Raw genomic sequence first — 15,203 nt, 5'->3', positions numbered from 1 at the left:
TTTTTTTTTTGTTTTTTTTGGTTTAGTTTCGTTTTGATTTTTGGTCAGTTTTCTTTAGTTTTTGTTAAGATTATTTGTGTTTTTTACTTTAATACTGGAGAAAAGTGTTAGGGCGCGTTCATGCTTGATTTTGACGGCCAGAATCAGGCATCTGTTACGCGTTTAGTTTAAAACACGCTTGCGTTCATGCTCACTTTTGTAGAATCACCGAAAAACGGCGATCACGATCGCCGATCGTAAACTCACAAAAAGATGCGTTTACAATTTGTAAACGCGTTTAAATGGGGTTAACGCACTGACCTCTAGTGGGTCTACGTAGCATGCGCACACAGGTTTGCGAATCCAGCTGAAGGCCACCCAAGGTGAATTGCCTGGAGAAGTGAGCATGAACAGTGCACCGTGGAACTGCGATTACGATGAGCGTTTACGATGAGCGTTACAAATCGCTCATTCTGCCTTCAAAATCAAGCATGAACGCGCCCTTAGTCGGTCGTCGTTACCTATTATAATAATAGCTCACATTTATGATGCGCCTAATACTTTGTTTCTAGGCGCAGTACATACAGGATCAATACCCCGGTCAACGGATTCAGGCTTACCCGCACACAATGTATGCACATTGTCAACTCCCTGTGGAGCATTCCGGCCAGTCGTTATTTTACCAGCGCCCCTTGCTCATCTAACCATATTAACTTTCCCCTGATCCCCGGGTACCCATTTAACTCCTGGTTGGAGAGTGGCAATGAAGATTAATGTCTTGCCAAAGGACATTAGTGCCGTGTCGGGGATCGAGCCACGACCTTCGAATTTCAAGTCAACTGCTTAATCCACTCGACTACAACCTATAATAGAATCCATTACATTCTGACTATATTAAACATCTGGACCTCATCGCAAGGATTAATTCCTCTTTAAAATTGCTTCTCATAGATTTCCAATTAGATGCCATCCATACAGTTTTTCTCAATTTATTAAAAAAAAAAAAAAAAAACGAGTTTATGTCCCTGTTCTAGTAGATTGAAGTCAATCAGTTATTGATTCTTCCGAAAAGTAGATAATGTTACAGTTTGAAGGACTCTAGAGAATATTATTCCCAAATTCGCATTAATGGCAGAGTATAGCCTATCGTGAGTTTTTTTTCACAGAGGTTTTATTTATTTGTTTAATAAGTCAGAATTAATAATCTCCTGAGCGGGAGATGTGGTAAAGAAGAGCAAGTTACAACATGACACATGTATATAATAGGAAGTCGAGTTTTTATACCTCAGTCATATATATTATCGAGATCAACATCAGACCCACTGTTGTGTATAACGTTTGGAATAATTATTCTTTCCCTTTTTTTCTTGAAATGAATGTGAGAAAACTATGTTGTATAGAGTTCATGGATAAGGTTTATATTTTCTCAAAACGTCAGTGATCACTCTAATGGGATTGAAAAATAACGTCCTGAGAAGATGAAACTTTATCTTTCAAGAATAAACTGTAATTATTGTCCTAATCATTTCATGAATAGAGTTAAATAAAATTATTCCAACTTTATAGGCAAGTTAAGGCAACAGTGCAGAAGCAGCAAAGCTTCTTCTTAAATGGGGGGGGGGGGGGGAGCTCCAAAAAAGGGCATTTTCTGGAGAGAAAAAAAAAGGGGACATTTTTTTTAAATTGGTAAATATATAGCCCTACATCGTCATGATTGTGATAACATTACCAGGAATGATATCAAATTGTAAGATTTGTGAGGTTGCAGTGCGAAAAATTACATAAAGAGGACAAAAACAAAACAAAAACCCTAATGAGTGCTAAGCGCAGTCTAATAAAGAGATACTGAACCTTTCTTTGATAGTCATAAATGCGAGTGAGCTCTAAAGAAGGTGCACGTGTCAAAAGATAACGGGCAATTATCAGAAGTGAAAATGAGGCACTTCTTGCACCTATAAAAAGGGGCACTCAATATCAATTTTAAAAAAGGCACTTGTGAGAATGGAAATAGGGCATCTGTTTTAGGAAAAGTGCACCAATCAGAATTTGATAGGGGTATTTCTCAGATGTAAAAAGGGGAATTTTGAAAAGGGGGAAGGGGCTCATATAATAATGTGTACATGTCTGTCGGGGACCCCACTGGAAATAAGCTCTCGAGCTTTTGTGTGTTACCCTGTTCAAGCTAACCTAATTTGATCTCCAATCCTTGTATATTGTTGTATGTTGGAAGCTTGGCGAATAAAATTGAATCAATCTGAATTTTTAATGACATGAAAAACCTTGAAAATCACAAGACAAATTGGCAACTCACTCATGAATATGTGACGTCATTGCCTCGCTGTCCACTATTTTCCCTTTATATTGATATAATACAAATTCCCCATTTCCCCCTAAGAATCTTATTCCCCCAGCATCCAAGTTATGTTGATAGTACAGTGTAATATGCTTTTGTGTGGATGCAGTAATATAGACTAATTTTGTTCAATTAAATCATGAAAAAATGTAAATTTTGATAAACTATTTGATTTAAAAATATCAATGTCATTTATGAATATACAATATTCAGAAAATTATCAATTCTTCAAAGTTCATAAAACATTTTGTGAAATCGCAATATGATACCTGGGCAAAGGCATGGTGAATTTAATGGAATAAAAATATATAAAGCAATTGATAAAAAGTGAAGCAATGACGTCACAAACTGATAACTAATTAGGCCATTTTCGTAATGTAACCAAATTTAATGCACAAATAATATCTCATTCACCTGATATTTCAATAGACATTGTAGTATTTTCCTCATTTCATCCTTCTTCATTTCTCAATTTCATTTCTTTATTTTGCAAAACTGATTTGGGAGGACATTGCCCTCTGATAATTATATCGGCACTACCACTCCTATATATTTATCAACAAGTGTCAACTTAATGGCGCAATGACCCTGTACACTGCAATTATCACCAGTGACTCACTCTTATACCTCCCATAAGTGGCATCAATTACTCTCCTTGTTATTTTCATCCTGCTTCGCAAGAAGGAACAGAACAACATTTTCTTTATAATCCGCACTTCTCTCTTCATAACTACACTTCTCAAAGTTTTCTCATCTGTACACGTCTAATTTGTTTCCTGCATATTACACTTGAAACAAATTTCTTCTACTTCAATTCCAACCTCCTTCATCTCATTTGGAGAATCTTCATAGGCCTTTACATTTCTCTGCATTCAACTCAGAGAACAATCCTAAACATCGCTTGTGCTAGCCAAGTATCATTGAGTATAGTGTTGTGATATTATCTGTGGTGATTTATAATATTTGGAGCATTTTTATTTAATTTCGGAGGATTCATGCCTGGGTATCCCTAAGCGCATAAAGTCGGTAAGTGGTGATCGGTTTTTATTATCATTTCATTATGCTCAGCGACCATTCCCGCTTCAACATAATCCGAACTGCATACATTAGTTATTGCCGGGAGTAACTTAATTATTGCCAGATAGGAACACATTATGGCATGGCTTGACCTAGCTACCTAGCAACACTTTATGCAGTTTGCATTCTTCTGGTTATTGAAATAATATTATTCTTATCAGGTGAATGAAATGATTTGTATTGATAATTGAGGTACTTCACAAAGACGGATGTATTAAATTTGGTTACATTACGAAAATGGCCTAGTACTTGGCAATTTGTTCCATAATTTTTCATATTAAAAAATAACAAAATCCGTATTATTCGATTTTACTCATTTTTGTGTGGCTCTGTTTCTCTTATTTTTCTGCGTCTATTAAAAGCATGTTATTTTTTGGAGTGGACTTAGCCTTTATACCCATGGAGTGGGGCAATGATTAAGCTATACATTTATTTTGGTGCTGCCCTTATCTTCCTTGATCCTGAGTCAGTTGACTGTTTCTCTTGCCCGCGTGCATCATGGTCTTAGCCGTCAGGCACTTTTTATGCTCCCTTATTTCTTGTAATCTCATTTTCTCATATTGTCAGTTGCCCTCATTCTGTTTACATGCATTTACAAGCCTTACAGGCAAGAAAGCCAAGAAGAAGCCCGAAAAGGCATGTGTTATTTATAACCCCCGAAACCCCCGGCTCCGTTCAAACATCGAATATCAAACCATCTACACACCGGATCGGAGCGACATGCGCGACCGGTAACCGGTGACTGATTGCCTTGCTGCGCATGCTCAATGGCTTTGTTATTGTGAACCTACTTTTGAAAATAAATCCAGTAAGAAGGCACGAAAAGGTAGTACATTTATTCATTTTCTTCTAATTTTGATGATTCGTATCATTACTGATTGGGTATGATATTCGAGTTTACTCTGCACTGTCTGTGGTTTGTTTGTGTTTCATTTTGTGTTGTTAAATTGCTTCTCCGCCTAGCGCCTTCGAGTTGTTCGACTCTTTTCAGTCAAGCCCCCGTGGCAGATGGCTTTGCATCCTTTGCACCTGCCATCGCCTTCCCGGAGCTGAGCGTGCCCACACACACTGCGATGCGCTGATGAATACACTTATCACTAGCAATGTAGCAGCATTACTGGCGCTGACTGGCTGTGTATTAAAAAAGGCAACAGTGCACTGTACAGCAGCAAATTAACGCAATTTTGTAAAGCCTGCTGTATAATACTTTCAAATGGGTTTATAAAAAACTTAATAAATCAATGGACAATGAATGGTGATATTGATAACAATAGATCTAGAATCTATAGGCCTAACTTAGAGCTGTTGTGTGTGTAGAGTACTAAAGGAAGGGGTAATCGACCATCACCAGTTTTCGGCCGATCCGTTGGATGCATGGTAAAATCCCTTTCAAATACATCGCACAATAGCACATATCCCACACATACCATACCATGCCAGAGTCACTGAAGAACCTTTTTGCAATGGAAAATATATCCTAAAATATCACATTTTAGCGACGTAATCGGCGGTCCCGCTACCCGAATCTAAAAAATTGAGTATCTTACGCGTGTCTGTAAGAAATATGGATACCATAAAATGAGCTTTATTTCAAGTATTTTTCAGATTTAGAGCCCGATTTTGTGTGAGTCGCAAGCTCAAAAGTATCTCATCACATGTATTAAATCAATGCAGCTGGACAGCGCAACACGATATCTCTGTCTAGATCTAATTCAGATTCCAATTTCCGATCACCGCAGAGCTAGTTTTCGGCATGGCAAACACCGGGAAGCTCCGGCAAGGGGGAGCTCCGGCGTGGGATACCTGCTCCGCCCGCTAGTGCTATAGATCAGCACGGAAAAGCATGGCGCGCGTATTCGCGCGCTTCCTATTGACTTTGTACATGCGCCCGAAAACTGGTTCGCTATGCTGATAACTGCCTCCGAAACAGTGAAAATTGAAATGAATATTGTCATGGCAATTCGTGATTTTTTTCTGGGATTCTTTTTTTGTTTAAATAATAATAATATTTGCTTCATGATTTGAACAGGAAATGATAATAAATAGGAAGTAAAGAGTCCAAAAAATAGGATTTTTTCTTAAGTGGCCGAAAACCCCCTCCTTTACTCTAGATCTAGGGTCTAGATCTAGACGTCTAACGTCTAACAAATGGAACTCACAATTTTTTTTGATGAAAATTCCTTGTTTTTTGTGTGCAAATATTTGAGTTTGACTTTGAGCCTACTTTTACCGATTGGGCCAACCGTCTTCAGCTATGTTCCTCCATTTTCTAATTTCATGACTTTTTTTCAAAATGAAAGGAGACCTCAACACCTAATTTAATACATCGCATTTGTTTATCTTTGCGATTGGTTTTAAGACGGGTCAGCAGCAGGAAACACAAAGAAAAGAGACAAACGAACGAGCGGCAGGCTATCTGCGCATGCGAGATAGACAGCCACCCATCAGATATTGGGCAACTTCTTTAAAGGGGGTGTAGCATGACGAGACTACGTGTCTTTCCTGTGGCCTGACTTGGGGTCAATCGGGTATACTATGACTACGGATGACCGACCGCAGTATTCATGTGCGTGCAATGTACGCAAAACCGAAGCATGAGGAGAACTTCAGTCTGTTTCTTGAACGCTAGGGCGCGCTGACCGTTAATCAAGTCCATTCCTTAATATGTTCAGTAGTCCAAAAGAAGTCGTATATACATGTACGTTGACCAGTGTTTGCCATGCTACTTCTTACGAGTTTGCATTGTTGATTCTGCCGGAAATGCAAATAAGCAGTGTACATGAGAAAAACTGTTTTTGCATTGCAAACTTGAAATTTGTTTACTTTAAGGTGATATTGATGAGTGTAGAAAGGTGGGCATGCAGAGATTTCGATACATTCAGCGAACTATGTGCGTGCGAATCAGTATGCTTTAAACTAATCGCTATTATTATCAAGTAAGTATAAAATTGTGAGTGATACAGACTACTTGTTTGTTGTTTCCCTACAGAATGAACCTGGCAAGAATCAAGAGTGCTCTAGATGGTATCCAGGATGCAAGCTTACACAGCATCAATACAGAGACGATGAGTGGCATTGAGCCTTTGGGAAGCAGCACCAATGCATCTCCTGCAGGAAGCCCTAAAGGTGTGTCTTCACAGCTGTCCAGGACACACCAACAAACAGACACCAGGACGACACAAGGAGACTCGTTGTTCTCACCTGTTGGGACTGCTAAGCATGAACCTGTTTTAGCAGGTGCACTATCGGACTCCCATTTCAGGATGTCGGTATCGGAACCCACGACGGGTGAAAAGGACTGGAGATCAATCCAGGAACAGAGAGGGCTAAGTGAGAATAAACATCACTATGATCATCGTAGCCAGATGACAAAGACTAATGTTCGCATTGCTACTACTTCAGAAACGTTGGTTAATAGATCTTTGTTTGTGAAGGATAGTCACAGGTCTCATGTATCGTCTGGAACCAGTAGGGGAAATGTGTTGTCTATGTCATCCACAACCCCTCATGCAGGCTTAGTAACTAATGGAAGTAAGAAGCCAATCGATTTGACCGATAAGTCTGGTATAGATGGATCGACATATCGTTACAATGCTCATAGTGATAGGATTGATGTTGAACAACAATCACCACAAGATGCATTTAGCAGCATCTATTCATCGGATGATAGGCCTCCTCATTACCAAGACAGCAGCTTAACTGCTTCAGGTATGTCAAGGACTTCTCAAGGTCAAGATGAAGAATCCGGTCCTGGAGTACTGTCGTCACGGCAACAACCATTGTCATCAAGCCCAAGGGTAGAGCTATACAGTCTGCAAGAAGGAAGCTACACAAAAGACTTTCAGGTAAATACTTCTTGTAAGATTGTGTAAATCCCTATCAATATCATTCAACATTCAGTTTGTGATGAAAGTCAAAATGAGTCAGGAGAGCTGAGGTCAATGTTTCCAGTTCATCATGACTGTATCATGGACCATTGATGGCCCGGTGGTAGATTCGCTGCCCAGCAAGCAGTAGATGGCAGGTTCAAATCATGTATGGTCCCTAGATTTTTTTCTGACTTGTTTTCAATTACAAGATGGAGCATCTACAGGGTGCAAGCCAAACATTTCTTTACAAAAATTGAAACTTCTCTCAGGAAGCCTAACATTTAAGTTTCAGTGTTTGTTTGAAGAAAAAAAAAACAAAAAAAAAACATGACAAAAAAATTAACAAACAAAGCAAAAAATAAGAACAACCTATGAGTAGTTATTGAGTTAAAGTTTAAAAATGGGATTTTATAATTGAAATTTTTGTGTAAGTTCCCCAAAGTTTGCTGATTTTGCTTGAATGACTGTCAAACTTTTGTTATAGCCTCATTTACCCAACAGAGATGTTTGTTAACTTTGTTTGGATCCTAAAACACTCACTGTTCTTTTTTTCTCTGGTTTTACAGAATCATCAATCCATTCCACCTGAACTCGCTGAAATTGAGAATTTGAGACAAAATTTAAGCAACATGATAACTTCCCCTGGTAAGTATGGAAACTCACTCTTTATTTGCTTAAGGTGAATTGCACTGTACATTAGGAGTATTTTGTTGCTGATTAAAAAAATCAAAATTGTGTATGCATATTATTTACTGTTCAACTTATTGCAAGTAAAAGTCTGACATAATAGTCAAGAAATATAATTCCTGTCACGAGTATCTACAGTATGCACTGTGATACATTGCAAGAAGAGATCATGAACAAAACTGATGCACAGATTGTAGCTTTAGTTTAGAAAACTCCTCAAAGAGCTATGGAAATGAACGAATAAGCATATACCGTACTGCATCTGATGAAGCTAGTTATTTTATGTATAAAATATTGGAAGAGCCAATGTGAAAAGAAAACAAAAAAATTTCAGACTGAATTATATATAGAGCAGACAGAAATACAAAGATTTTATTACATATCTATCAATCAGTTCATTACAAGAAGTAAAATTGTTACTCGAGAAGCAAGTGCAGCCATCATTCATTTAATACTGTACTTTTGAATGCTAATTTTTCAGTATTATTCATAATAACATTCTTACTTTTTCTTTTGTGGTCAGGATTATCTCAAGATGAAAGTTTGTCTGAATTGCTGATGCTCAACAAGGAGCGTAATAAGAGGGAATCCACAGAGAGTACCAAAACAGACTCTCTCTTAGGGTGAGTGCCATAACATCAGGAGAAACACTCTCAGAGTTCTTATGATACTCAGCTGCTTCTTGATACCATCCTCTGTTGGTCATCCAACGAGCTAACAAACCCTTTATTGGAGTTCCGTCCATTTGTATTTTAGACAAGTTTTCAAACTTGCAAACGAACACGACCATATAAAGTTGATGTTATTATTTCTATGCTTCTACTTGCTCTTATTGCCCATAACACATCCAAATATCTTACTTTTAGTATGTTTAACAATATTGTCACCAAGAGACTCAGTCACTTCATGATACCTGGGGTAGTATTCTGAAAACTATGTCATCTTTTTATTTAGGTAAAAGATGATTATTGTCATAACAAACCAACATTAGGACAAGTCATTAAATGTTAGCATTTGCTGGCTGCATAAGCATACATGTAAAAGAGACAGCACATGCGCAAGCACTGATGCTGAGCATGTATTCCATGCATGGTGGTATGACAATTAGCATCACTTTTATAAACCTGCAAGTTAACATTTTCAGAATTGTAGTTCAAAAATTGTCCAAAAAAGAGTACTAATTTTTAGAACATTGTATGTTTTTTCTTCAAATTTTGCCTTTCTCTTATTTGCCATTCATTTATTGGGCTTTCTCTTAATCTTATTTGCTTTTTTCTGATTCAAAACCCAGGGCTCAGCTTTTCCAAGGTATTTCTCCATCATCGATGAGACCCGGTTCAGATAGCGGCTTGGCATCCTACCAACCGTCTCATGTGACCTCGAGTCAAAGGTCAGGGGTCAGTGGGGTTGACAGCAGCATCTCTAAAGAAAACCGGGTGCTAAGGGAAGGATTAGAGAGGGAGAGATGTAGGAGAAGGGTAAGTCAAACCAGAAACTGTTGCAACATGGAATGTATTTTGGCAAGGCATTAATCTATAATTGCCACTCCATACCTACATGTAGGAGAGAAATGGAGACCATTAACCTAGGAGAGAAATGGAGACCAGGGGAGTGTTTCACAAAGACTAAGATCGATTTTAAATCGGACTTAACTATGGCGGGCCATTCATGCCACTGTTTGCTCTCACCATTATGATCTTTAGATAATATTATTTCCTTCAATAATGAATTATCAAAAAATGTAACTTCTGTAGATTTGTGACCATGATTTGTACGTCCCTTGAGAGACCAATTCCAGTAAATGGGGAGAGCAAACAGCTTGAGTAACGTCAGAAATGTTTCATGTCTTTTTCCTTTCTTCAGCACTGTGAGGATCAGATAGCAACTTTACAGGGTAGGATCCTCGAGACTCAGCAACTCTTAGCCGTAGCTCAAGCTACCGAGAAGAAGAAAGATAATATGATTGCACAACTTGACAAGGTGAATATCATTGATTTAGAGAATAGCAGTGTCAGGGCCCTGTTTCATGAAACTTGTTTTAAGAAACAAATGCTTTAGTTCTATGACAAATCTGCTCTCAGCCAATCAGAAGCCACTATTTCGGTAGCTTATAACAGTTATTGTAACTTGTTATTGATAACTAGTTTAATGAAACAGGGCCTGGATGATATTGAAAATGTTTTTCTGCTTTAATATTCCATTTAGTATTTAATAAGCTAAAATGAGTAAAACAGACAATTTGTGGGCGGCAGATGAACTTGTTTTACTGAAAGCTAAAATGCAAATACTTTAGGCATATTGTTTACTTTAGTCTTATGAATGGACCATTTTCGTAACGCAATCAAATTTGATGCATATATCTTTGTTGAGTGCCATGTTACAAATTATATTATCCACCTGTGTAAATAAGGTATGTCAGAGGTCAGAATGTGAATTGCATACATTGATTGTTGCTAGGTATGACAAAGATTATGGCTTGTCCTACCTAGCAACATATTGCCTTGACTTGATGATATACTACATCTTTGACATACTTCATCTTTGAATTTAGTTTATTTCGAATGGCTAAAGTCTAAGCAGAGAGAACGAGAGAACTTTGAATCTTAATAAACTACACTTTCATATTTTAAAAAAAAATGGATAACAGTTAGAGTCTATGCTAGTTTGAACCAGAGATAGAAGTTTATTACGTTTATGTTGAAGTTTGCTGAAGTCTGTGTCATGTTAAGGATTGAAGTACTTGATAAACTGATTCTTTGTATTTTTTTCTTCAGACAATGGCTAAAGTTTCTGCTAGTTTGAAGCAGAGAGAACAAGAGAAGGTCACAATGGTGGATAAGCTGAAGGCAACTAATGATGCATTATTACAAAAGATTGAGAAACAGAAGATTGTGAGTATACTTACATGTACATTTGATAAGTTGTAATGAATTCTGTAGCAGGGTTTTATCGTGCATTGACTTGGTTTTCAGTATGGTATGGTGAGAGGATCAAACGCATTGAGAGAGGTAGTAAGAATAGTGAGAGAGAGAGAGAGAGAGAGAGAGAGAGAGAGAGAGAGAGAGTGGTCATGGTCAAATTATGGAGCTTGGAATAGTCCCATTCCGCATACAATCCCTATTGGGAGGGTCAGGGAACTATTTGGAGCTCCATTAAATTCCTGACCAATCAGGAAAACTTCTGAAGACATAACCTCCCTCTGGGCTAGCTATGCCCATGCCAAATCAATTACCACACCCCATTCATATTGTTTCATTTCCATGGTAGTAAATAAGTTCCTAATATTATTGTCACTATTGAAAAAATATATTTACTTTTTTGAGGCACTTCTTGATCATTTTGAAGCGCAATTTTTTTTAAGGCTTCAATATTACACCATATCACAGACACTGATAACACGTAGGGCCGTGTATCTCAGATTTAACATTGTTAAACGATCCCTTTAAGTTGGACTTAACTATGGCAGGCTGTTCATGCCACTATTTTCTCTCATCATTTACTGGCATTGGTCTCTCAAGAGATGTACAAATCATGGCCACAACTCTACAGAATTTACATTTTCGGATAATTCATTATTGAAGGAAAAAATATTATCTAAAGATCATAATGGTGAGAGCAAACTGGCATGAATGGCCTGCCATAGTCAAGTCCAACTTAAAGTTAATCTTAGTCTTTGTGAAACACTCCCCTGAACTATTATATTCTTTGCTTGGTTATGACTAGATCATCAGGGAACAAAACAAAGAATTGGTTGACAGTAGGCAGAACTGTGAAGACTTCAAGCAATCGGAGAGAGCTTTCAGAGATCAGGTAAAGCCTCGGTCACAAATGCAAATAAGAACTGTTACGAACGCCGTACAAACGTTTTTCAGACAATCAAAATTCAGGAAGACAATGTAAAAACGGATATTCGTACAAAATTATCGTTTGTGACTGTAGCATTAGATAGCTTACTTTCCTTCTTATCACAAGTTTGGGTGATTTATTATTTCATTAATTTATTATATTTCACCAGGGGAGCCCATTCAACAAAAGTTGGTCTTCCATGGGGCCCTGAAAATACATCACAATTATACACTTTTAAAGAGGATGAAGTGCAATCGAAGAAGCATAAATTGGTCCCCTATACAAGGAAATTAATAAATGTGTGAGATTTGTCACCTGAAAAATGATTATTGCTACATGTATTTGTTTTGAAATTGGGATGCATATGAAGGATTGACGACCTGTTATTCAGATATATTATGAAATGCATAATTAATTAAAAATAGGATGTAATTGATGGCTCCTCTGGGTTGTGTTGCTTAATTTTTCAAGGAATGCAAATTTAATTCGAAATATATGAATGCCCTGATTCTTATATTTTGCCCTTGCTTTAATCTTTTATCTATCAGTTAAAACAACATCAAGCAGAAAATGGGAAGAGATGGGAGGAAGCTCAAAGGATGACACAGCTTACCAATAAACAGATGGAATCTATGGGGGAGGATTGTCTAAAGGCAGAACGGCAGCTCAAAAAAGTTCAAGCCACTCTGGCATCGGTGAGTGTGATTCATGGTTCAATGGCCATTTTCGTAATCTAAATTATTTTATACTTCAAGGTAATACATAGTTTTGGGAAATTTTGAAAATGGGTGGATAGTGATTCTTTACAATTTTGATGTATTTGGATACCCCTGTGGATGTAATATAAGCAGTAGAAAATTTAGCCCCTAAAACACTTCTGCTTTTGAAAAAAATTGAATATAAAAATTTACCGGTGCTTACTGTAAATTTTGATATACATTTCAATTAGCGTCTACGGCCGTACGATGGTAGCTGCGACCATGAAAATCTCAGAATATGTAGTTGTGATATATAATTTCCAAACGGGAATAGCTAATCGGTCGATTTTAGTCAAGAAACATTGTTTTATAGCTTAATTAATGTCTTGACCTTGAGAGGGAGCTATACAACATAAAGAGTTTATTATTTACAATTTCATAACTTTAGACTCAATTTCAACCGCGACAATGATCACTGAATATTGTAGGGTCGCATATGCTTCCAATATGTTCATTTGAACCAAATTGATGACCCCATACCAAAACTTTGTATTACCTTTAAAGGTACTATGTCCCTTTTGCAGCCAACCTCAAATGCTGTAGAACTTTGCAGGAATTATGAATATGTCATGTATGTCCTTGCTAGACTTCACTGTCAGACACTATTGAGTGACTGACTGGCTTTTTTTCTTCTTTGGTAATAACATACATCAAAAGAGTTGTAAAGGGTACATGAGCATTTGTCTACATCAATAACCCACTTCTTGTGATGGCCAAGATTAAACTGATTGAATCTTTGCGCAGCATAAAACGTATGACCATTCGGTACAATTGTCTGAAAATCAAGACTATTACTTTTGGGCTCTATAGCCCAAAAGTCGATTTGACAACTAATAGTCGTTATTTTCCCACTTGAAGACATTTTCAAGCCCCACCTTTTTTAGGGAAGTTCTAAATTAGTATTATCTTTCAAATGCAGTTGGAATTTAACTTTTTCATTTTTTGGGCCTGCAAATGGGACATAGTACCTTTCAGTGCCTCGATACAAATTGCAGATATTAAGTGTTGTTATATGCAATTTGAATTCAGACTATTGAGATACACTTATTCGTACAGATGAATGAAACATAAGTAGCAGAAGCATTCAGTTTGTATTTATGATTTAGCCTCATCTGTCTCACCATGCATCTTGTCACTGGTGTATTAAAAATATATATTTTTTATTGATAAACTTCACTCAGCTTAATAATTATTGATTTTGATATACCTTGACCTTTTTCATATATCTATAGAACTCTGCCTGAACAGTGATGCCAATTAAAATAGTGAATTGATAGAGATTAATCTGACTTGATTTTTAGGGATAGCATTTTAAGAATCATTTCATCTTTGTTTTTTTTTATTTTTTATCTTAAAGCTTATCTGTGTTAGTTTATAGGAGGGATTAGACCACCGTGCAAGGTCACTGGACAGGTGGTTATCTCATCAACTCAGCTCTCAAATAACATAAGAAAAAGAGGATCACGGGGGACCAATGGTCACCTATTATGCATTGTTTTCTACATAGAGGGAGCAAGTAGTACAGTGTGACATGTCTAGCATGTATTTTATTACTGATTGGCAATATTTTCAGTTTTCAACTTGACCGAATGTTTCAAGATGAATTTGGTGAATTGATTTGATAGGAAAGAGAAGAATGGAAGCAGAGAGAGGTTGAGCTGGAGCAGAAGGTATCCTCCTTAGAGATGGAGCGGGCCGCATCCTTCGATGAGATGCAGAGATTGCTCCAGGAAGAGAAGAGGACGGTGGATGAACTCAACAAAGATCTCATCAAGATGAGAAGAGAGGCTGATGAAAGTAGGAAAGACAAAGACAATGCTCATAGGGAGAAGGTAAGTCAACAACAAATGCATTGGTTTATTGAGTAGTACTGATAGTTAGGTAAAGATAAAACAAATATAAAACCTCTTTCCTATGTGTGTTCTCCTAAAATATTGAAGAGAATGGCAAATATATTAATCACATGGAATAGTAATCATTTCTACTTCAGTATTCTCTTCCTATTGAAGATCCATGTAATCACAGGAATTGTATGAGTCCAATAATGATTTTATTGTGTGAATGGAAATTTCCAAAGAACCCTAAACTAGTACATTCCTGATTCACTTCACAATACTAATTTTGAATGTTAAAAGATGCTTTCATAATACATGTATAATGTATATATTGATATATTTTGAAAGATGCATATTAATGGGCTCTCATGAGGAATTTGACACCATTCACCAGGATTAGCCTCCAGTTCTATGACCAACTGGCCTTAAGTAATGCTCTGTATTTTCCACCATATGGAAAAATCATTATCTTACATTTGCCTCACCCAAAGACTCTGTGAGGGACTAGGGGATATTTCTTGATGGGACCATGTGTTTGCTGTGTGTGAAAGTTGTACACCCATTAATGGTGATTTCAACCAAGTCTGGTGTCAGAGAATTATGACCTACTGCACATGGAAACTGAAGACCATCTCCCTTTAAAGGCAACGTTTAACAATGCCAAATCAGAGATGCATTGCCCTTCAGTGTCTGTCATATGTTGTAATACTGAAGCCCTAAACAAATGTGCTTCGAAATGATCATGAATTCCTTCAAAAAAGTAAAAAATCTTTGAGCGACCATTTTTGCCATACTCATT

General features: G+C 37.2%; 1 protein-coding gene across 1 annotated transcript; it reads left to right on the top strand.

The window, feature by feature from the left end:
* The first annotated feature begins 4,153 nt into the window (after nucleotides 1-4,153).
* On the top strand, nucleotides 4,154-14,771 carry LOC592748 (centrobin). The gene is made up of 10 exons (XM_030981671.1): nucleotides 4,154-4,235; nucleotides 6,399-7,254; nucleotides 7,845-7,923; nucleotides 8,489-8,588; nucleotides 9,257-9,443; nucleotides 9,829-9,945; nucleotides 10,740-10,856; nucleotides 11,689-11,775; nucleotides 12,360-12,506; nucleotides 14,195-14,771. The coding sequence occupies exons 2-10, from the start codon at nucleotides 6,400-6,402 to the stop codon at nucleotides 14,435-14,437; spliced, it is 1,932 nt and encodes a 643-aa protein (XP_030837531.1). The 5' UTR covers nucleotides 4,154-4,235; nucleotide 6,399; the 3' UTR covers nucleotides 14,438-14,771.
* The last annotated feature ends 432 nt before the right edge of the window (nucleotides 14,772-15,203 follow it).

This window comes from Strongylocentrotus purpuratus, unplaced genomic scaffold, assembly GCF_000002235.5.
Source record: "Strongylocentrotus purpuratus isolate Spur 01 unplaced genomic scaffold, Spur_5.0 spur5_scaffold_12, whole genome shotgun sequence".
Classification (NCBI taxonomy): Eukaryota; Metazoa; Echinodermata; class Echinoidea; order Camarodonta; family Strongylocentrotidae; genus Strongylocentrotus; species Strongylocentrotus purpuratus.
The sequence above is the reverse complement of the archived record's forward strand: the minus strand, read 5'-3'. Positions and strand labels throughout refer to the sequence as shown.